General features: G+C 38.5%; 1 protein-coding gene across 4 annotated transcripts in view; it reads left to right on the top strand.

The window, feature by feature from the left end:
• The window catches only part of BRCA2 (BRCA2 DNA repair associated), a 60,463-nt gene that overhangs the window by 26,562 nt on the left and 11,457 nt on the right, over positions 1-22,444 (top strand). For 3 of the 4 annotated variants that reach the window (XM_058687965.1, XM_058687950.1, XM_058687957.1), the window contains exons 14-24: positions 3,641-4,074; positions 4,529-4,710; positions 6,012-6,199; positions 9,536-9,706; positions 10,217-10,571; positions 14,003-14,158; positions 14,262-14,406; positions 16,204-16,325; positions 18,619-18,817; positions 19,037-19,200; positions 19,287-19,425. In XM_058687965.1, the coding sequence (XP_058543948.1) occupies positions 3,641-4,074; positions 4,529-4,710; positions 6,012-6,199; positions 9,536-9,706; positions 10,217-10,571; positions 14,003-14,158; positions 14,262-14,406; positions 16,204-16,325; positions 18,619-18,817; positions 19,037-19,200; positions 19,287-19,425 (2,255 nt within the window). The remainder of the gene's footprint in view (positions 1-3,640; positions 4,075-4,528; positions 4,711-6,011; positions 6,200-9,535; positions 9,707-10,216; positions 10,572-14,002; positions 14,159-14,261; positions 14,407-16,203; positions 16,326-18,618; positions 18,818-19,036; positions 19,201-19,286; positions 19,426-22,444) is intronic. The other variant, XM_058687972.1, reaches the window with a different exon arrangement.

Raw genomic sequence — 22,444 nt, 5'->3', positions numbered from 1 at the left:
CTAATATACATGTTTTGAAAGTAGAAACCCATGTGGTTTGTTTCCATTTCCAAAAGGAGGTTGTAATATTAAAAATAAATGCTTATTTATCTTCATATTACCTTAATTTTCACACATGATAAAATAGTTCTGTGCATTTAGTAAGTATGCATAAGGAACTAATTTACCTAAGTATCTGATTTCTATTGTGCAGATAGATACAAAGATAAGTCTACCTCAGATTGCTAGTCTTGGAGCCAGGTGTGAAAAGAATTACCGTGATAAAAGTACCAAAGTAGGTATAACAGAGTGACATGACAGCATAGAAAAATTGGCACCTAATTATGGGACAGAAGCTTAGCAAGAACAGTTCTCCAGACAGAATGAAAAGAATGCTTGGGTGAGGAGGGAGCTCCACACTCGGTAAAAGAAAGAAGTGTGGCTTTCCTCATGGGATTTAGTGGGCTGGGGTGTGGTGGGGGCTGGGAAGAAACAAAAAAGAAATGGGGAGGTTGGGACCTATATATAGGAAGCCTCCTGTGTCATTTCTGACAAGTCGAAACTGGGTAGGTGACCATTTGTGGAAGTTTCTAAGAAGAGGAGCAGGATAACCAAATTTCTGTTTTAGAAATAGACCAAAGTGAGACTGCTGCAAGGAGATTAGTAAGGAAAATTTAACACAAGTGCTAGAGCAGAGAGTATAAAGTGAGCGAAAGATGGAGATTCAAGAAGATTTGACCAGGGGCGCCTGGGTGGCTCAGTTGGTTGAGCCCCCAACTCTTGATTTCAGCTTAGGTCGTAGGATTAAGCCCCGCGTCGGGCTCATGCTGAGCATGGAACCTGCTTAAGATTTTCTCTCTCTCTCTGCCCCTTTCCCCCTGCTCACAGACACACACTCTCTAAACAAACAAACAAACAAACAAACATAAAAAAAGAAAAAAAGATTTGGCCAGATAGTGGCTAACTGGGAGTGTCAGACTATCTCCACTTATATTCAAGTAGACATCTTAGACATGACCTACAAAGCAAATGCCTCATTTTCACAAGACTCTTAATATTTAAAAACAAGGGAGTACAAGATAAATGAAAATAAGTTTTGGAGTAGAAGTTGCATTTATTCTTCTGCACGGGATCTCTCAATCATCTACTGAGGGAAATCAGTCCAGCAATTGCCCCTCTCCTGCATTGATACCTGTCTTCCTCTCCAGTGCCTTAGTCCCATCAGTGAGGTAATTGCTGTAAGTCTCTGTCTTAACAAGAAACACCTTTCTTGATTCCTCTAATCCCACCAGTCTGTTTCTTTAGCCCCTTAAAGCACAACTCATCAGAATGTTCTCTACTTATCTCCCCCCCTCCTCTCCTGAACCTACCGTACTCTCTGATCACTCTCTGATCACCAGGCACTACTCCTTATCAAGATTACTGGTTACCCAGCAGTTGTTGAATCTTGTCAGCTCTCCGCCCTCCTGTTAACCTAGCACTTGCATAGTTAATCACTCTTCTTCACACTTTCTTCAACTCCTGGGACCACTCTCTTACTTCTCCTTCCCAGTGGCCATTCTTTCTGTTTTGTTCTTCCCTTAAATTACTAAATGTTAAATTCCCTCATGGTTCACTTCCAGATGGCTTCTCTTCCTGACCTTCCTCCTTCATCACTGTCTCATCCACTGTCATGACTTTATATACCCTCTATTTACTGATGGCTCCAAAATTAATATCGTTAGCCCAGATTTCTTCCCTGAAAAACATATGCATTCATCTAGTTACCTCCTTGACATTTTTATTTGGGTGACTAATAGATATCTCAAACTTAACAGCTTCAAAGCTTACCCTAATCTGCTTTCCTATAAAAGTCTAACAACTCTGCTTTCAAAATACACTCACACCAGAGGATAGAGTGTGTCATTTCTTTACTCAAAAACTAGCCCGTGACTTCCCATCTGAGTCTAATTGGGAAGCCCTACGAGGGTGTACGGGTTCTCTGTGATCCAGCCTTCTTGCTTTATTTCCAGTCCCACCTACTGACTGTCCCTGCTCACTCTGCTCCAGGTATACTTAGGCATAGCCTGGCGTGTGATGTTCACTCTGCCTGCAGCCCTGCAGCACCTCTCCCAAATACCTGCATGGCTTTCTTTCTCTCTTCCTTCAGGGCTCTGTACAAATGTCACCTTATCAATAATGTCTTTCTTACCAGCCTTTTTAGAATATTATTTCTTTTGCTGGACACTCCCTGTCCCCCTTACTGTGCTTTTAATCTTCTCTATAGTATTTAATACCAACTGACATACTTATTTGTATGTTTCCCTCCACTAGAATATAAACTCTATGATTTTGTTTTGTTCCCACTATATCCTCCAGCCAAAACAGTGCCTGGCACACATAGTAGGAACTCATTAAATATTTGATGGTTAGATGACTGAAGAACTAAATGAGTTCCAGGGTAACTTCAATCTCTAGGAGTTCAGGGTTGGGTAAAAGGAAGTATGCAGTTTTCAACAAGATAGCAAACATTGGGAAGAACATGTATGCTAGAGAAGGTGATAAATTTAGTCTTGGATGTGTTGAGTTTGAGATGAGTGTGGAACATCAAGGTAGAGATATGTCGTGCTGTACAAAGTTAAAGGTGCAGGAATAACACCTAGGGGGAAAGTCAAGCATGAAGATACAGATTAATATTTTTATTGTTAGATGATAATTTAAGCAAGGAAAATGATTCAATCACCCAGGGAAAATGTCTAAGGAAGAAATCCAACTTTAGAGATGGGAATTTTTTTAAGAGTCAGAAAGAGGAAAACAAAAAAGAAACAGACAGTGGTGGTGTAGATATTAGAGGTGAGAATTTTAAGAAGGAAAAAAATCATCTGTCAAAGGTCAAGTAGAGTGAGTTTACTTGTGAAACTGTGTGTGTGTGTATGTATGTACATATGTATTGTAGGCACTTGGAAGGTCATTAGCAACTTGGTTGAGGACAATTTCTGTAGAAGAGTGGGAGAAATGAGAGTTCAATGAGTAGAAGTTGAATAGGTAAAGATAGCTAGTTTAGATTACCTGTTTAGGAAGGTTGGCCATTAAGGTCACAAGGAGTATTAGCTTGAAGGGGAGAGAAGTCTGAGAAAAAAGCATTTCAAGAATGCACAAGTCTTTCTGGCTAAATGAAAGGAGCACTAAAAAAAAAAAAACAAAAAAAAAAAACAGTATAAACAAGTGGTAGAAAGAGACAGGAAGGAAGTAGAATAATAATTGAAAGAGTGGAGCTCCTGAGGAGACTGAGTTATTAGATGGGGTCAAGAGTACAGGTGAAGGTGCTAGGCCTGACAGGAGGATGGACAGATCTTTCTCTGGTAAAGGAGGTAATAAGGAGTACAGGGCTAGAATTGGAGGAGACAGAAAATCCATGTTTGACAGGCTTTTCTGTTATGTGAAGTAAGTGGTAAACTCAAAGGCTGGAAGTCAGTGTGTGAAAAAATAGTTACAAGACTTGAAAAGTGTGGTATTGTCTTGGATGGCAACCATGATGAAATGCAAAACAGTTGCCAGAATAAGATTGCCATATGGCAGTTGAGGTTTACAAAAAAATATGTATATATATGTATATATTCTAAAACCTTTCCATGTGTGTACATTTATTGGCAAATAATCAAATACTTTTTCCTCATTGTAGCACAACTAAGAAACGGCAAGAAATACAGAATCCAAATTTCACTGCGCCTGGCCAAAAATTTTTGTCTAAATCTCATTTTTATGAACACCTGGCTTTAGAAAAATCTTCAAGCAATGTATCCATTTCAGGGCAGCCATTTTGTACAGTTCCTGCCACAAGAAATGAAAAAAGGGGACATTTGATTACTCCAAGCAAACCAGTGAAAGTCTTTGTCCCACCTTTTAAAACTAAATCACATTTTCACCAAGATGAGCAGCACATTAGCAAGAATACTAATGTGGAAGAAAACAAACAAAAACCAAAAAACATAGATGAACATAGTTCTAGTGATAGTAAAAATAATATTAATAACAGTGAAATTCATCAGCTTAACGAAAATAACTCCAGTCAAGCAGCAACTATGGTATTCACGAAGTGCGAAAAAGAACCTTTAGGTATTGTATGAAAATTTGTGTTGACATATTTTTGCCTTCCAGTTAGATGTTTCTCATATTTTAATAATGCCTGGAGAATCTGACCCCTTTTCTGGTGATTACAATAATTTCAGGACCTTTTTAATGCTTTAGATTCTTCCTAAGTCCAAAGATTAGATTCTAAGTATTCTAATGCTTTCTTTCAAAGGTAACTACTTGTGGACTTTCTTATTAAAAAAACAATTAGACACATGATCTAAGACTGCTAATAGTGGAATACATATATTTAACAGGCTTTAAGTTTCTTCCAAATTTGAAATAAAAATAATAGATCTGTTGTTTACAAGACGAAACTTTGCTTATCCCTGAAGATTTAAAATTAGAGGAAATTGATGCATACGACTTTGTAAAACAAAGGTTGTGCTTTTTAGATTTTATATTTAAGCTTATTTTTTGCTAATTTGTTCTTTAATAGATTTAATTGCAAGTCTTCAGAATGCCAGAGATATACAGGATATGCGAATTAAAGAGAAGCAAAAGCAGCATATTTTTCCACAGCCAGGTAGTCTGTATCTTGCAAAAACATCCACTGTGCCTAGAATCTCTCTGAGAGTAGCTGTAGAAGGCCGAGTTCCCTCTGCGTGTTCTCATAAACAGGTACGCTTCTGTCTGCAATGCTGCTGACTTTTATAGTCAAGTATAATTTCATGTTATTAACTAGTATCTCCAAACCGTTTTGTTCAAAGAAGGAACAAATGAATGTGGGAATGGGTAAATGAAATCATTTTGTTTCCTAATCTGCCTACAGTGGCAGCCTCCCTCTCTGCTGCCTTATCCCACTAAAGTGATCTGTGCTCCAAAATTGCTGTTTCTCTTCCCTCTTCAAATTTAAAGTGTGAATAACCCGTAGCCTTGAATCCATTAAGAGCTATTGACATTTTTTAAAATTTTTTTTAATGTTTGTTTTTGAGGAAGAAAGAGAGACAGAGTGCAAGCAGCAAAGGGGCAGAGACAGACAGAGACACAGACTCCGAAGCAGGCTCCAGGCACTGAGCTGTCAGCACAGAGCCCGACGTGGGGCTTGAACTCACGAGCCGTGAGATCATGACCTGAGCTGAAGTCGGACACTTAACCGACTGAGCCACCCAGGTGCCCCGAGCTATTGGCATTTTTAAAAGAGGATTCTTATTAAGCCAGTGCTATCTACTTAGAATTTTAGGCAATGGAGAGGTGAATATAATATTGATAATATTAAAAAGTAATATTTATCGAGTAGTTTTTATGCGCTAGCCACTCTCCTAAGCACTGGGCCTGCGTTGGTTACATCTCCCTTAATCTTCCCAAGTGTCTAAAGGAGAGCTACTGTTATTTTTGTCCATCATTTGCAGAGGAGAGGCTGAAGCACAGGGTTCAGCAGGTGCCCCCAGAGTCACTTACCTAGGAAGCTCTCTTCCACCAGCTACAGTTCAAAGCAAGGAGTGTGACTCCAGAGTCAAGTCTGTACAAAGGAAGAGATACTTTGGGCTGAGGCATGCTGGGTGAATGGAGGCCAGGCCTGGATACAAATCTGACCTCCTGAGGTCAGATGCCCAAAAATACTTAAACTTGTCACTGTCTTTTTCCTTCTGAATTTTTTGACTTAAGAGGTTTTATAAAATATTAAGTTACTTTTTTATATCCAGAATGACCTCCTGTGGCAGCTGTAGCAGGAGGCATATACACAAGGGGAATGAAAAAGGTACGGGAGACTCTTGAATATAGGAGTCATTTATATTACGTTCAAATGTTTAGCTCTTAGTAACTAAGTTCAGTATTTTGATGGTGAATATTGTAACATTTAAATGAAAAACTTTGGTAAATTCGATTTTAGTTTCCTATAATTGTTTTTATTCTATGAAATTTGGGGTTTTTTTGTTTTTCATTCATTATCAAATGTTTCTATCATTTATCTTGTGCAGTTATATATGTATGGCGTTTCCAAACATTGTGTAAAAATCAACAGCAAAAATGCAGAGTCTTTTCAGTTTCACACTCAGGATTATTTTGGGAAGGAAGTCCAGTGGGCTAAAGAGGGAATACAGTTGGCTGACGGTGGATGGCTCATACCCTCCAATGATGGAAAAGCTGGAAAAGAAGAATTTTATAGGTACTCTATGCAAAAAGAGATTGTGTTAACTTTTCTGTATTCCACCATACCTCTTTTTTTCCCTTACCTCTCTCAAACTTAACAAGTTGGCTAGAAGTCAAATTTGTATTCAGTGAATTATTTTAAGTACATTGTGGTTCAACTGACATTCTGTTGTAATATTTTGAAAAGTGAATTATGCTTTGTCCTTAGGATTTAATGAATTGGTTTTTCTTAAATTGGGACATTTTTCATTTGCATTTATAAAATAAAGACTGATAAGAAAAGTTAAGTTTGAATGAGCCTTACCATAGACAGACACACACACACACACACACACACACACACACACATCATATTCTCTTTCATTGTGTATTTTAACAAAGACAAAATATAAATACTAGAAGTTAAGCAGAGATGCTCAAGTATCAGTAATACCAAGTAACTGGTAAATTTTACTGCCCTAAAACATCAATAATTTAAATACTTTTTTTAATGTTTATTTATTTTTGGGAGAGACAGAGTGTGAGTTAGGGAGGGGGGTGGGCAGAGAGAGAGGGAGACACAGAATTCAAAGCAGGCTCCAGGCTCTATGCTGTCAGCACAAAGCTTGACACGGGGCTCAAACCCATGAACTGTGAGATCACGACCTGAGCCGAAGTTGGATGTTTAACCGACTAAGCCACCCAGGCGCCCCAACATCAGCAGTTTAAAAACTATGTAACCTCTTATGTTTCTAATGTTTATACAAAGATGATTTACAGTTTTTGCTATCAAAGATGCCTTACCATGCCAATGGCAAGAGATGAGAATCCTTTCTCTAATGCTCTTTTTTTTTTTTTAATCTCTGTATATCTTTCCGAAATACATAGTTTGCGTAAAGTGGTAAAACATTTTTTCCTTAAACTTTTGTTATGTTTTTGGAGTATATTAAGACAGGAATGTTATTTACATCTTGCTCTTATCTCCCATAGATATCTGTTATCGATTCTAGTTGGAAAAGTATAATAAGTAGTTATATTATTTTCTTGTATTAAGGAAGCTACATAGTATAGTGGTTAAGAGTAATTACCCAGTAATCAGAAGAACATGGTTCATAACATTGACTGTTGGAGCTCAAGTTGTCTTTTTTGGTCATCCAACAAATATTTATCGAGGACCTACTATGTACCAGATAACTCTTCTGGGTATTCAGAATAATAAAAGAAAAGAAAATCTCTGCCCTAATAAGTTATACATTATAGTAGAGGGATCTGGAGTGGGAAGAGAAAATTTTAAAAAGAAATAAGTAAATTGTGTACTATATTAGGAGGTGATGAATACTATGAAGATAAAGCTGGAAAGGGTGTAGGGAGAATCAGGTGAAGAAAGGTGTAATTTTAGAATAGGCTAAGAGGCGCATGGGTGGCTCAGTCAGTTGAGTGTCTGACCTTTGATTTTGGCTCAGGTCATGATCCCAGAGTCATGGGATTGAGCCCCATGTCAGGCTCTGCACTGCGCGTGGAGATTATTTAAGATTCATTTTCTCTCTCTCCCTCTCCCTCCCAATGCCTCCCCATTCATGCACTCTTTCACTCTCTAAGAATAAAATAAAATGAAACAGAAACTTTTTTTTTTAATAAAAATAAAATAGGCTAAGTAGTTAAGAGGCTTCACTGAGTCTCTGACATTTAATCAGTGTCCTGAAGGAGGTCAAGGGAATGAGCATGAGACCATGTGAGGAAAGCATCGTTGGCTGTAAGCAAGATCTGCTTATTTGAGGAACAGGAGGAAAGTGAGTGTAGCTGGAGTAGAATGGGCAGGAGAGGAGTAGTAACAGATGAAATAGAGAGATGGGGCCTTATAAACCTTTGTAAAAATCTTGGCTTTAACTCTGAGTAACCTTTTTTGCCCTGAGTAAATCATAAGAATGTTTAAAGCAGAGAGGTGACATGATCTGCTTTAATTTTGAAAGGATGACTCTGGCTGTTTGTGGGGATTAGATTAATTAGACTAGGGAAGGACAATGCTGGAAGCAGACAGACCACTTAGGAAACTATTGAGGTGATCCAGGTGAGACGTGGCTACTTGGGCGAAGGAGGTAGCAGTGGAGTTGGTGGAAAGCAGCTGGATTCTGGGTATGTTTTGAAGGTGGCACCATCAGGATTTGCTCACGGCTTGGACGAGGAAAGTGAGAGAAACAAAGGAAAAATAGCTCCAAAGATTTTAACACCGGAAGCTGGAAGGGTGCAGTTATCATGTCCTGAGAATTGAGAAGACCAAAGATGGAAAAGAAATGGGGTATCCAGTTGGGACATTTGAAGCTTGGGATATTAGTAGACATCCAAGTGGAGATGTTGAGTAGGTAGTTGGATATGAAAGTCTGGAGTTTATAGGCGAAGTATGAGCAAAAGACATCAATTTCATAGTTGTCAGCATATAGATGGAACTTTAAAGCCATAAAAGAAAGACCGAGAAAGAGCGACCCGAAAGTTAGCAATAAATGCCAAGACTGTGGTGTGTTGCAAGCCAAGTGAGGACAGAGCTTCAGGGAATCAAGAATGACCAGGTGTCAGTTACTGCTAAGTAAAGGAAGTGAGGACTGAGAATTGACCGTGGATTTATCTATGTAGAGGCCACTATTAGTCTTAATGAAAATAATTGAGTAAATTGAAAGAGGCAGTATCTGGAGAAGGAAGGAGGAGCAAAGGGTGTTAGTTTTGTTGTGTTTAAGGTAGAAAAAAACTTTTTTTTTTAACTGATGGAAATTGTTCAGTAGAAAAGAAAGAAATCTCCCTATCAGGGGGAGAGAGGAGGCATTTCCTGGATCAATGTCCTTGACTAGGCAAGAAAAGGTGGGAGCTAGTATACAAATGGCAGGAGATGGTGAAGTGTAAGGGTCCAGATGCTGGTGTGGGAGTGGAAGCTTCTGGAAGTTTTCTTCATTACTTGTTTCCCTAGTACTCAAAGTAGGAATGAGAAAGGAAGAAGGGTTAGAGAGTTGAGCAGAGAAAGGAAGATCTTTAAAAAGCACCTGGGCTAGAGAAGGATATTCTTAGATGATTTCTAAAAACAATCTCTTTGAAAAAAAATGATCTAAAATAGAATTATTTTAAATTATGTGTCTCATTTCCAGTTGAAATTATTGTATTGACTAATATGCAAAGTGAATTTTATTAGTATATTTTGATACATGTTAAATCACTGTCTACACTGTATTACTTACTATACACTAACTCAAAAACTTTTATTGAATGATTTTGTACATTAGCGTTAGTATTTGTGCAAAGAATAGTCATGGTTATTGAATTCAGTATCATCTTATGTGGTTTTTTGTTTTTTGGGTTTTTTTATATTGTTCTACCTTTATTTGTTCAGGGCTCTGTGTGACACCCCAGGTGTGGATCCAAACCTCATTTCTAGAATTTGGGTCTATAATCACTACAGATGGATTATATGGAAACTGGCAGCTATGGAATTTGCCTTTCCTAAGGAATTTGCTAATAGATGCCTAAGCCCAGAAAGGGTGTTGCTTCAACTAAAATACAGGCAAGTATAATGCATTATGTTACGCAATCACATACTGTGATCAGGTTCAGACTTCTGTGCAGTCCGTGACTTCTAGGTCATAGAGGTACATGATCTCTTGTCAGTGACAGTCGCCATCCCACACTGCTGTTCTCACTTGTACACGGTAGTTCTCTTGTCACGCTCCAGTCCCCTTAGGAGAAATCACACATTCATGGATCTCCCTTCCCTCTTCCCCCACCCCTCCCCCTTAAACTCTTGGCATATGAAAAGAATATGAATTACTAATTTGATCCTTTATTTGGGGATTGCTAATAAAGCATTTTTGCATTTGGGGCATTTTAATATTTAATTCATATTTTAACAGTATAAAACTTACTGTATTGCTGGCTGTCAAATTTTAAATTCTGTCTCAATAGTAGTTCTTCAGTTAAGATACTTAATTTTTATTCTCCATTATTCGGTGACTTTTTAAAAATAAAAATCTAGAGTCAAAATTCCTAAAATATTCATTTTTACTTTTATTTTTAGATACGATATGGAAATTGATAGAAGCAAAAGATCAGCTATAAAAAAGATCATGGAAAGGGATGATACCGCTGCAAAAACACTTGTTCTCTGCATTTCTGAAACAATTTCATCAAGCACAGATCTATCTGAAACTTCCGGCAGTAAAACTAGTGGTGTGGGTACCAAAAATGTGGGCATTGTTGAGCTTACAGATGGATGGTATGCCATTAAGGCCCAGCTAGATCCTCCCCTCTTAGCTCTCCTGAAGAAGGGTAGACTGACCGTGGGTCATAAGATCATTATTCATGGAGCAGAACTGGCGGGCTCCCCCGATGCCTGCACACCACTCGAAGCCCCAGAATCTCTTATGTTAAAGGTAAATTAAATTAATGCACACTCTCGGTAAAAATCCGTAACTGATTCAGTTACATTCTAGGGAGGTTTTACATTCTAAATTTTAAAATTATGCCTGTTAAAGATGCTCCATTTCTTGAAAACGTACTGGTAATCTTAATATAAGTGGCAAATTTCTGAGACTGTTAAATTTTTTTGTGCTGTTTTTGGGAAATCCAGAGATATTTATCAAGCTAAAATAATGCAGGAGCAAATATGTACCAGATTTGATTTTGTGCTATGGGTACCTATAGCCCTTGGTGCCTCTTGTTCTCTGCTTCCACCCTGATTCCTCCATTAGACCTATATTCCAGTGTGATGAGAGAATTTGGTTTCAGTGATTCTTAAATATATAATAATAAAATGTATGCTTCTGGAGCACCGGGTTGGCTCAGCCAGTTAAGCATCCGACTCTTGGTTTCCGCTCAAGTCACGATCTCACAGTTTGTGGCTTTGAGACCCACATTGGGCTCTGTGCTCACAACTTGGAGCCTGTTTGGGATTCTGTCTCTCCCTCTCTCTCTCTCTCTCTCTCTCTGCCCCTCCCCTGCACACACTCACTCTCACTCTCTCTCAAAATAAGTAAACTTAAAAAAAAACAAACATAAACCATATCTTTCATCTTCATGTAAACTTTAGCCTACACAATAGGACTTTGTCATATTGAATAGTCTACAATACTGATATGAGAAATTACTAATATTGCACAGATTCACTTATGAGATAATCTTATAAATAGTTCTGTTGTGTTCTGGAAGTCATTTTATAAGTGACTTAAACATTTTTAAGGTAAAGAGATACTTTGTCACTGTGTTGCTTTTAGAAATCAAGCTGAAACAGGCTTCTGTTGTTTAGGATATCAAAGTTGGAGTGGCTTTCAGTGTTTTATTTATATCAAATCAGTGCATGTGCATAATTTCAAAACTCATATAACATAAGGCTTATGACCACCCCCCCCCCCCCACGAAGCAGTCATTGATGCCATCCTGCCTAACCTCCATTCAGTGCTCCCCAAAGGCAACGACTTTGAATCCCTTTGGCACTTTCTTTTCTTTATATTGTGATGTCGTCTTTTCTCCTTCTGTTTAGACATTAACTATTAGCTTCCTGCTCTGAGGTTGAGGAGTGAAGTCTCTATTCACTGTTTATAATGACTGAAAAATATTTTTGCAGCTCAGCATGTAATATACTAACTACATTTTCTATACAACTTACTGCTTTCCTGGAGTTAACTGTCTTGCTGTTGTGTGTGCATGTGTGTATTTTTAATTTTGTGTCCTTATCACCAACTCATGCCCATACAAGAGACAAAATTAAAAACCATATCAGTCTGTTACAATACCTTTATCAATTCCATTTCTTTTTCTTGGAGACCTCTGGGACCTCTCTACACTCTTTCATTCTGAAGTGGTTATCTTCTATGTATGCTGACCTGTTACCATCCTGGAAATTATTTTTACCTCTTTCTGTGTTGGAAGCCCTGTTTTCTGGATTTCACATCTATATGGATTTATTCTCTAGCTCTGAGGGCACATAACCAACCTCCACAGACTTCTTCACAGAGGGAGCATGTAGCTTTTTCTTTGATCTTATTGTAAGATGACTGAATATAGAATTTGAATTGGAAATAGCTTCTTCAGAATTTTGCAGACATTTTCTCTATTATCTTCTTGCTTCTGGTATAGTTTCTGCTCAGTTCTGTGCTATTCTTACTCTCAGTCCTTCACTATATTATCTGTTTCTAAGATCTGTTTGAAGATCATTTGTCTGCAGTATCTGGAAATTTCACAGTAAGGTACTTTGGTGTTGGCCTGTCTTTTAAAATCATCATTTGGGTACAATCATGGAGTTCTAGGAAATTTCCTTGAAGTAGTTCTTTGGTAATTTCTTCCTCCTCCATTTTTTCCTTACCAATTTTCCTGAACTAATATTTGGGCAGTAGGCCTCTCTGATTGGTCTTCTGATTTTTCTCATCTTTTCTCCTATTTTCTATTTTATTGTCTTTGTTCCTCCTACTTTCTAGTTCTAATTTTCTAATCCCTAGAGTGAATTTGTGCCTATTGGCATAATTTTCCGTTTTCAAGAGCCCTTCATTATTCCCTGAATGTTTCTTTTTTTATTACATCCCATTCTTGTTTCATAGATACAACATCTTCTCCTGTTTCTCAAGCTATTAATATTGTGTTTTATCTTAGTTTTTTCTGCTCACTGCATTTTTTTCCCCTATAATGTCTCTTTTTTGTTTGTTTGGGTCTCATGTTGGAGAATTCCTTCAACTGGTAATTGTTAGCTGTTCTTTCCTCTTCAAGAGTGGGGCACTAATGAGCTGATCAGAAGCTCTGTGTGAGGTGGGCTTTGTCAACTTGTAGCGTGATAAGACAGGGCTTGTGTTTTCATTAGGAGACCCTCAAATATCAGTCACTGGTCTGAGAGCTGAACAGAATAAGAAAACCAATAGACTCATTTTCAGCATAAGGATTTTCATTGCATTTTTTGTTTTCAGTATAGAATCTCACCCTCACCCCAGCTGTCTCTGCCTTGTGTTCCAGAGCCCAGGATATGTATAATTCAGCTTGTCGAGAAAGTAAATTGTCCTGGGTTCTTCTTGGTGTGAGAGAAGGACAGTCACCGGGCTGCTCGGGTTAGGAAATGAAATCTGAGGTCTTAACTATCTTTATACAAAATCTCAACCATTCTTTCTGTTTTCGGCTGCACCTCACGCTCCTTCCTCCAGAGGTACCTGTTGCCTCCAAATTCTAAGTGATTTCCCTAAATTATTTTCTTCCATATTGGCTCCATACAAGTTTGCCAGCTGAGTAATGTTGGGCAGGTTATCCTTCAGTTTTGTCATCTGTAAAATGGGAATAAGAATGAAGCAGGAGTATGGAATGGGAGTAAGGATTGTTGTAAGGATTAACTGTTAATAGACATAAGGTACTTAACACTATCCAGGCACCATGATAAGTGTTTTATGAATGTTTGCTATTTTTATTAACATTTCTCGGGCTGCTTCGTTACTTACCACCAGGTGTCCAGTAGGCTTTTAGCTTCCAAAATTTTGCCAGTGTTTCATCCATTGTCCTCCTGTCTCCAGTTCTCTTTATCCTTGTAGGATTTTTGAGGGAACCTAGGTAAATAAGTACATTTTAATCCATCATATTTAATTTGGAGTCTCTTTTATTAATTTTCTAATACTAATATTTACATTAAGACTATAACAGCATAAACAATTTTTTGAGAGACTATGTTTTGAAAGTGTTTTCACTTTTGTATAATTTTTGTACTGTCTTTTCTTCATGGGACTTTTAAAAGTGAATATGTTTGAATGAATGGAAGAATTAATGAAAATGTTATAAAATCTGAAATAGAGTTGGATATAAACTTAGAGGTTGATTTGTCCGTTAATTTGTCCAGATATCTGCGAATAGTACTCGGCCTGCTTGCTGGTATGCCAAACTTGGATTCTTTCCTGATCCTAGACCTTTCCCTCTCCCCTTGTCATCACTTTTTAGTGATGGAGGAAACGTTGGTTGTGTTGATGTAGTTATTCAAAGAACATACCCCATACAGGTATGATACATTTTTGACGTTCACTATGTATTTCTTTTTGGGGGAACAATTAATCTGAATGATCCCTTCCTACCATGTACTTTTGTTTCACACATCATTGCAGTGGATGGAGAAGACTCCATCTGGATTATGCATATTTCGCAATGAAAGAGAGGAAGAAAGGGAGGCGACAAAATATGCAGAGGCCCAACAAAAAAAACTAGAAGTCTTATTCAATAAAATTCAAGCAGAATTTGAAAAGCATGACGGTAAGATGGGTTGTATACTATAAGTTGTTTTAAATAGGACAAGTTTTGTTTTCTTTTAATTAGACGTTTTAGAGACTTCTCTGATTTAACTTTTGTAATTGGGTGAATTGTCTTTGAGTAATAGACTTCTTTTTCCTATTCTAGATCTGACTTTTTAAGTTTTTTAAAAAAATACTACATAGGGGTACCTGGGTGGTTCAGTCAGTTAAGCGTCCAACTCTTGGTTTTGGCTCAGGTCATGATCTCACAGTTTGTGGCTTCAAGCCCCATGAGGGGGCTCTACGCTGACACCATGGACCTTGCTTGGGATTCTCTCTCTCCCTCTCTGTCTGCCCCTCCCCTGCATGCTTGTGTGTGTGTACACTCTCTCAAATAATAAATAAATAAACTTAAAAAATAAAAATAAAAGTATTACCTAGATATACAGATAAACATTGAACTAACCCCAAATTATCACCTCATTATTCAACACACTGAGCTTTTAGATACTTGTAATTGTCTTAGGCAATAAAACATTATATAACCACAGCCCTTTTCAGAAGTCTTGTTTCTGTTACAAAAAAAATTTTTAACGTTTGTTTATTTTTGAGAAGCAGGGAGAGATAGAGCATGAGCAGGGGAGGGATAGAGAGAGGGAGACAGAATCTGAAGCAGACTCCAGGCTCTGAGCTGTCAGCACAGAGTCTGACACAGAGCTTGAACCCACAAACCGTGAGATCATGACCTGAGCCAAAGTCAGGAGCTTAACTGACTGGGCCACCCAGGTGCCCCTCACTTTTCAGTAGTCTTAAGTAAACGTCCTCTTAAGCTTCAGTACCAAAATATTTTTAGTGCCCCTTTTTTGGTCTTAGAGAAACAATAGCAACAAGGGAAGAAACTGCCAAATTATTTTACCTCAGACAAATACTGTATGGTACCACTTATATGTGGAATATAACAAAGTCAGACTTACAAAACTATAGTAAAATGGTGGTTACCAGGGAATGAGGGGGTAGGAGGGTAAAATTGATGGTGTTTAAGGATAAAACTTAACAATGAGCAGTAAATAAGCTGTGGTGATCCAATGCACAGTATAGTGAATATAGACAATATTGTACTACTGTGCTGTGGTAAATATCAATACAATGGCAGTCATATTAACTATATAATTACATCAAAACAACACATAAGCCTTAAATTTACACATTGTTATATGTCATATATATTGAATACACAAGAAAGATAAACACTCAAAAAACAATTATTTTCCCTAAGCTATTCATCATTTTCTTTCTTCATTGTCCTTATCTACTTTATATAACTTTTGCATTTTTGTTGTTGTGGTTGTTGGTTGTCATGTTATTACATCTGGAGCTAGATCTTGTTTCCCTGGCATCAATTTTAATATATCATAGTATTTTTTACATAAAGGACATGATAATTTGTTTTTTTATCTATTTTTATGGCTGAAAATTTTATGTTCTGCATTTTTTCATGATTTTCAACTTCATTTTCTATATAAATCTGTGGAAAAATTGAACTCTTTATTTTTGATTCACCAGCTCATGCTGTTTTCATGATTAAATGAGTCATGAAATCATTTACTTAATTTACAAATTTGACTCTAAACTCTCTGTGTGACAATTTTTTAAACCAGGCATGAGTACACTAGTTTCACATTTTCCTAGAAAACTTGTGGCAGATAAATTGTGTTTTGCTTTTTAGCCTCCCTTCTTTGGGTACTTTTTGCTTATTTCTCCAATTTTCAGTGTTCTTAAAAATTTGTGGGTCAGCTAATTAGTGATGCCTTATTCCTAGAAAATATAACAAAACGATGTGTACCATTACGTGCATTAACAAGACAGCAAGTCTGTGCTCTGCAGGATGGTGCAGAGCTTTATGAAGCAGTGAAGAACGCACCAGACCCGGCTTCCCTTGAGGTGAGAGAGTAAGAGGGCGCACAGCGAGTCTTAACCTTAATCCTTTAAGGTGGGAAGCTGCTGTCGGTCTTCTGGCCATTACAGGAGGTGCTGTATTGAATTGGTGTTTCTCAGAGATGATGTGTGCATCTCTGGAGTGCTCAGTGATGTGCCAAACCAGTGCATTTCAGTTCTATACCAAATGGAGGACAGAGGGATTAAATAATTTTTTTTAACGTCTATTTATTTTTGAGAGTGGCAGAGGAGGGATAGAGAGAGGGAGACACGGGATGTGAAGCAGGGTCCAGGCTCTGAGCTGTCAGCACAGAGCCCGACGTGGGGGCTCCAGCTCACGAACTGTGAGGTCATGACCTGAGCTGAAGTCGAACGCTTCACCAACTGAGCCACCCAAGCACCCTTTAAATAATTTTATGTATTAAATAAACGTGGCTTCAAATACAGGCAAAACTTGTTTACTTTTCAGATAAAACAAGTATCTTCAAAGCAGTGTCTCAGTTGCCATGTTCTCACCTGCTTCTCGGATCCTACCTAGAGTTTATTTTGATAATCCTCTAAGAATATTTTGGTGGAAAAGTGTCACAAGCACTAAATTGTGTTAGATTCACGGCTATGCCATTTATTAGACAACTGGGCATAAAATAGCTATAACATGGGCATAAAATAAGTTGTTTGGGGATCAAATTAGATAATAAATGCAAAAATGTACTGTTATAAAGTTCCATTATCAATGTTAGTTACTATTATCAGAACATCATTTATTAAGGTAAGCTGCCTCCTAAGTTTTTAGACACCTGGGTATCTAGTTAATGCAAATTCTGGGATTAGTTGGCTAGATAGGAGGGGAAGTTTTAAGAAAACTGTTGTTTATTGATTAATCTCGTTTATTTGATGGCAATAAATCTGGTTGATAGCCTTAACTTTCTTAACTAGTAGGACTACAAAATAAACAGCACTCCGTTAGAGGAGAAGTGCTCTTCTGAATAGAATTCCTTCATATTACCAAATGTTACAACTGAGATCCACCCTGTGAGGAGTGTCAAGGGAAAAATCTGTGAGTGGCTTGATTACTAGGTCCTAAGAGTATATGATTCTGGAGCTTTCACTTAGATAAAGTTGTTAATGCAATTCTTGGAGGGAAAGATAGCCATCCATTTCTAAGAGACCGCGTCAAAAGGGTTTGTTTTCGGTGACAGTGTTGAGTGTTGGAAGACTGTGGAATCACAGTTTGGCTTTGTTAATCGTGTTTAAACACTCTTCATATTTAGAAAGACCTTTTCAGGGCACGGAGATTCCGTAGCTTCCCTTCCCACTGTGGATATTAACACGTGTGAGGCAGCAGCTATCTAGTGTGCTCTGTGTTGGGATTCTATTTCCCGTTTCATTTGATTTTATTTTTTTGTTCATTCATTTTTGTTATACTGAGTAAGCATCCGAAGAGATACAGACAGCTATGTGCTAAAATGACTGGGACAGAAGTGTGGAGGCAGAGAGAAGTGCTTGTAGCACATGTCTGTTTTCAGTCATATCTGCTGTTCCAGAGAGTTCTTAAAATTGTACTGCAGCGGGGTAAGAATGGGAGCTCTTGAACTGCCTCTCCCTGTATGCCCTGCAAGTGATTCATTCTCTCTGCATCAGTTTCATCATCCATAACATGCAAACAATACAGTGCCCACCTCCACAGGGTTACTGTAAGGATTAAATGAATTAATACATTTATCACACAGAGATCCATTCCTCAAATATAGGGAGCATTCAAATGTCAGCCATTTGTAATCTTGATGACAGTTATGATTATTACGGTACATTTATAAGTAGGGGGTTATTTTGGCCCTGGGGAAATTTGTCACAAAGGTAGGTGAACAGTCTAAGGCACCTGAAAATATTTGTTATATGATAAGCTAAGTACATTAATCTCAATTTTTATATTGTCATATTATTAAAGTGAACTCAGTTCTGTCGTATTTTATCCCCATTTAAAGAGATTCATGGGTCGCCTGGGTGGCTCAGTAGGTTAAGCATCCAACTTCAGCTCAGGTCATGATCTCACATGGTCCGTGAGTTCGAATCCCGCATCGGGCTCTGTGCTGACAGCTCAGAGCCTAGGGCCTGCTTTGAACTCTGTGTGTGTGTGTCTCTCTCTTTGTGCCTCTCCCCCACTCACGCTCTGCCTGTCTCCCTGTCAAAAATAAATAAACATTACAAAATAAATAAAGAGGTTCATTTACAGTGGGTGAGATTTTTTGTTTTGTTTGCCTTTTATTCTAATAAAATTTGCCTTAATAAATGATCATAGGCTTATTTCAGTGAAGAGCAGATAAGAGCTTTGAATAATCACAGACAGATGTTGAATGATAAGAAGCAAGCACAGATCCAGCTGGAATTCAGAAACGCTATGGAATCTGCTGAGCAAGGAGAACAAATGTTACCAAGGGATGTTACAACTGTGTGGAAGATGCGTATCATAAGCTATGGGAAAAAAGAAAAAGATTCAGGTCAGTATGTAAATTTTTTTAAGTTCAAGTACTATTTATTAACAAAATGACTTCAAATGCTAAAGTATAAAGTCAACATGTATCAGAGGAGCAAAAGTGGGCTACCAGTGCCCACAAGATAATGATACAGTCCTTGGATCTTTGTTGTTACCATATTTGTTTTATAAGAATTTTAATGATTATCAGTTCTTGTATTATGTCTTTTTCCTCTTTATCTAGTTACATTGAGTATCTGGCGTCCATCATCAGATTTATATTCCCTGTTAACTGAGGGAAAAAGATACAGAATCTATCATCTTGCAACGTCACAATCTAAAAGTAAATCTGAAAGAGCTAACATACAGCTAACAGCAACAAAGAAAACTCAGTATCAGCAGCTACCGGTACAAGCTTTTCATTATAATTTAATTTTGATTAATGCATATTAGTTTAGAGAATCTACATACACTGATTTTTTTTTTTCTTGTAGGCTTCAGATGAACTCCTATTCCAAGTTTATCAGCCGAGGGAGCCCCTTTACTTTAACAAACTATTGGATCCAGACTTCCAGCCACCTTGTTCTGAGGTGGACTTAATAGGATTTGTAGTTTCTGTTGTGAAAAAAATAGGTAATCCACAGTGTATTTTTTTTAATTTTTTTTTCTTGTTTATTTTTTTTAATGTACATCCAAGTTAGTTAGCATATAGTGCAACAATGATTTCAGGAGTAGATTCCTTAATTCCCCTTACCCATTTAGCCCATCCCCCCTCCCACACCCCTTCCAGGAACCCTCTGTTTGTTCTCCATATTTAAGTCTCGTATGTTTTGTCCCCCTCCCTGTTTTTATATTATTTTTGCTTCCCTTCCATTGTGTTCATCTGTTCTGTGTCTTAAAGTCCTCATATAAGTGCAGTCCTGTGATATTTGTCTCTCTCTGACTGACTTCGCTTACTGTAATACCCTCTAGTTCCATCACGTAGTTGTAAATGGCCAGATTGCATTCTTTTTGATTGCCGAGTAATACTCCAGTGTGCGTGTGTGTGTGTGTGTGTGTGTGTGTGTGTGTGTGTATTTACCACATCTTTATCCATTCATCCATCAATGGACATTTGGACTCTTTCCACACTTTGGCTATTGTCGATAGTGCTGCTATAAACATGGGGGTGCATGCGCCCCTTCAAAACAGCATACCTATATCCCTTGGATAAATACCTAGTAGTGCAATTGCTGGGTCGTAGGGTAGTTCTATTTTTAATTTTTTGAGGAACCTCCATACTGTTTTCCAGAGTGGTTGCACCAGTTTGCATTCCCACCAGCAGTGCAAAAGAGATCCTCTTTCTCCCCGTCCTCACCAACATCTGTTGTTACCTGAGTTGTTAATGTTAGCCACTTACAGGTGTGAGGTGGTATCTTATTGTGGTTTTGATTTCTGTTTCCCTGATGAGGAGTGGAGTTGAGCATTTCTTCATGTGCTGGTTGGCCATCTGGATGTCTTCTTTGGAGAGGTGTCTATTCATGTCTTTTGCCCATTTCTTCACTAGATTATTTGTTTATTGGATGTTGAGTTTGGTAAGTTCTTTATAGATGTTGGATACTAGCCCTTTATCTGATATGTCGTTTGCAAATATCTTCTCCCATTCTGTCGGCTGCCTTTTAGTTTTGCTGATTGTTTCCTTTGCTCCACGGTGTATTTTTAATTGTAGCTTTTTATGAATGCTTTTGGAAAATGTTATCTTTTAAAATTTGTCTTCCTTAAGATTAATTGGAGTTACAAATCAGCAAATTTAGTGACTAGCGATTTGAAAGTAGGCCTGTGTTAACCTCAGTTCTTCATGAAAAGCAATTCTACAGTATTACAGGGAAAGAACCTACATCCTATTCTGTGCTATTTAATTTTAAAGAAGTTGCTAGGAATGTTTTGTAGCATTTGAATGGTTACTGGGTAAATAATTATAATTTCCCTCTATAGTTTATTGAGCATTCAAACCTCCACCTCCTGCTTCTCTGCAATATCCCTCATTATCCCAAATAATGTCTCTTGTTCTAAAGCCAACTTTGTTTATTTAGTGTGGCCGCTCCAACTTTTGTATGGTTAGTACTTGTTTGTATGGTACATCTTTTCCCACCTGGCATTTTTAACCTGTCAACATCTTTATATTTAAATTGGGTTTCTGGAAGACAGCCCAGTTGGATCTTGCTTTCTTATCCAGTGTGAGGGTCTGTGGTCTTTTAACTGGTTTGTTTAATCTGATCAACTTTAATGTGATTATTAGCATGGTTGGATTAAAATGTACCTACCACCTTGCTAGCTAGCTATTTTCCCTGTGTCCCATTAGTTCCCTGTGTTGGAAGGTTATTCTCTGTGATGTTCCTACACATTTTGTAGCAGCCATTGTCTCAGACTCTCACTTCAAGAATGCTTATATAGCAAAAAAATCTTGGAAGGATGGAGATCGTGTCTGCCTCCAACACAGAGGGCACATTTATTTCCCAACCAGGGAATCTGGTCTCTTTTTCTATGTGTTTGATTTTTTTTTTTCTTGCTTATTGTTGTTGTTGTTGTTGTTTAAATTCCATGGGTGAGATTCTGATTATATTTTGAAGGAGAGGGACAGTGTGAAGTAAAGAGAGGAGTCAAGGAGTTCAGTGCCAAGATGTTTGGTCTGAGCACATGAGAAGAGAGAGCTGTCATTTACTGAGAGGGAAAGAGTACAAGAAAAAGAGATGTGTGTGGGAAGGGTGAAGAGCTCAGTTTGGTCAGTTAAGTTTTAGATGCTTAGTCTAAACAGAAATTTCTACCTGACAGTTGGGTATGCCGGAGTCTGGGGAAGTGGTCTGGGCTGAAGATATAAACTGGGACATCATCAACGTACAGGTGCCGTTTAAAGCTGTGAGACCGGATGAGGTCAGTGGGTGTGGGAGTAGCTAGAGAGGTGGCTCGGACACTCTGACGCTTAGAAGCAGGAAGACGTAAAGGAACCAGTAAAAGAAACAAGAGGGGCAGCCTGAGGAGTGGGAGGAATACTTAGGGAGGGAGCTGCGCTGAGAGCCCAGAGGGAAGAGTTCCAGAGAGAGGGGGACTCGGATAGCAGTTGATAGCTGAGACAGGGAGGCGAGGGCCAGGAAGGGGCTGCTGGCTTGATGAGACAGGGAGGCGAGGGCCAGGAAGGGGCTGCTGGCTTGAGCCCCAGGAGGAGCCAGTCTGATGGTAAGGTGGGCAGGGGAGTGGAAGGAGAGGCACGCGCACAGTGGACACAGGCATTATAAGGTCATGCTTCAAGCACCGAAGGGAAAGGGAGCACTCATGAGAGGGAGAATTGGGATCAAGAGAATGTCTGTGTTTTCCAGTGCAAGTGCTACCAGCATCCTGATGAGATCGTGTACACTGACTAGAAAGGTCCAGTAACGGGAGTGAATGTTTTTAGAGGTGGGGAGCAGCAGGGAGCCAAGAGCAGGGGAGACAGCTACCCCAGCCTGACGTCCTGTAGCACAAGAGGTCTGCGGGGGGCAGCAGTGGCCTCGGAGGAGGAGAGCCAGGTCTCAGTTACAGCAGGCCGGTAAAGACAGCACTTAAGGAATGGTTGAGGGTAGGGGGGACTTGTCCAGTGAAGGTGTTCCAGGCGACAGGGAGAGGTAGGAGACGGTGC

The sequence above is a fragment of the Neofelis nebulosa genome, chromosome 1 (genome assembly GCF_028018385.1).
Source record: "Neofelis nebulosa isolate mNeoNeb1 chromosome 1, mNeoNeb1.pri, whole genome shotgun sequence".
NCBI lineage: Eukaryota > Metazoa > Chordata > Mammalia > Carnivora > Felidae > Neofelis > Neofelis nebulosa.
This window is presented reverse-complemented; position numbering and strand designations above follow the sequence as displayed.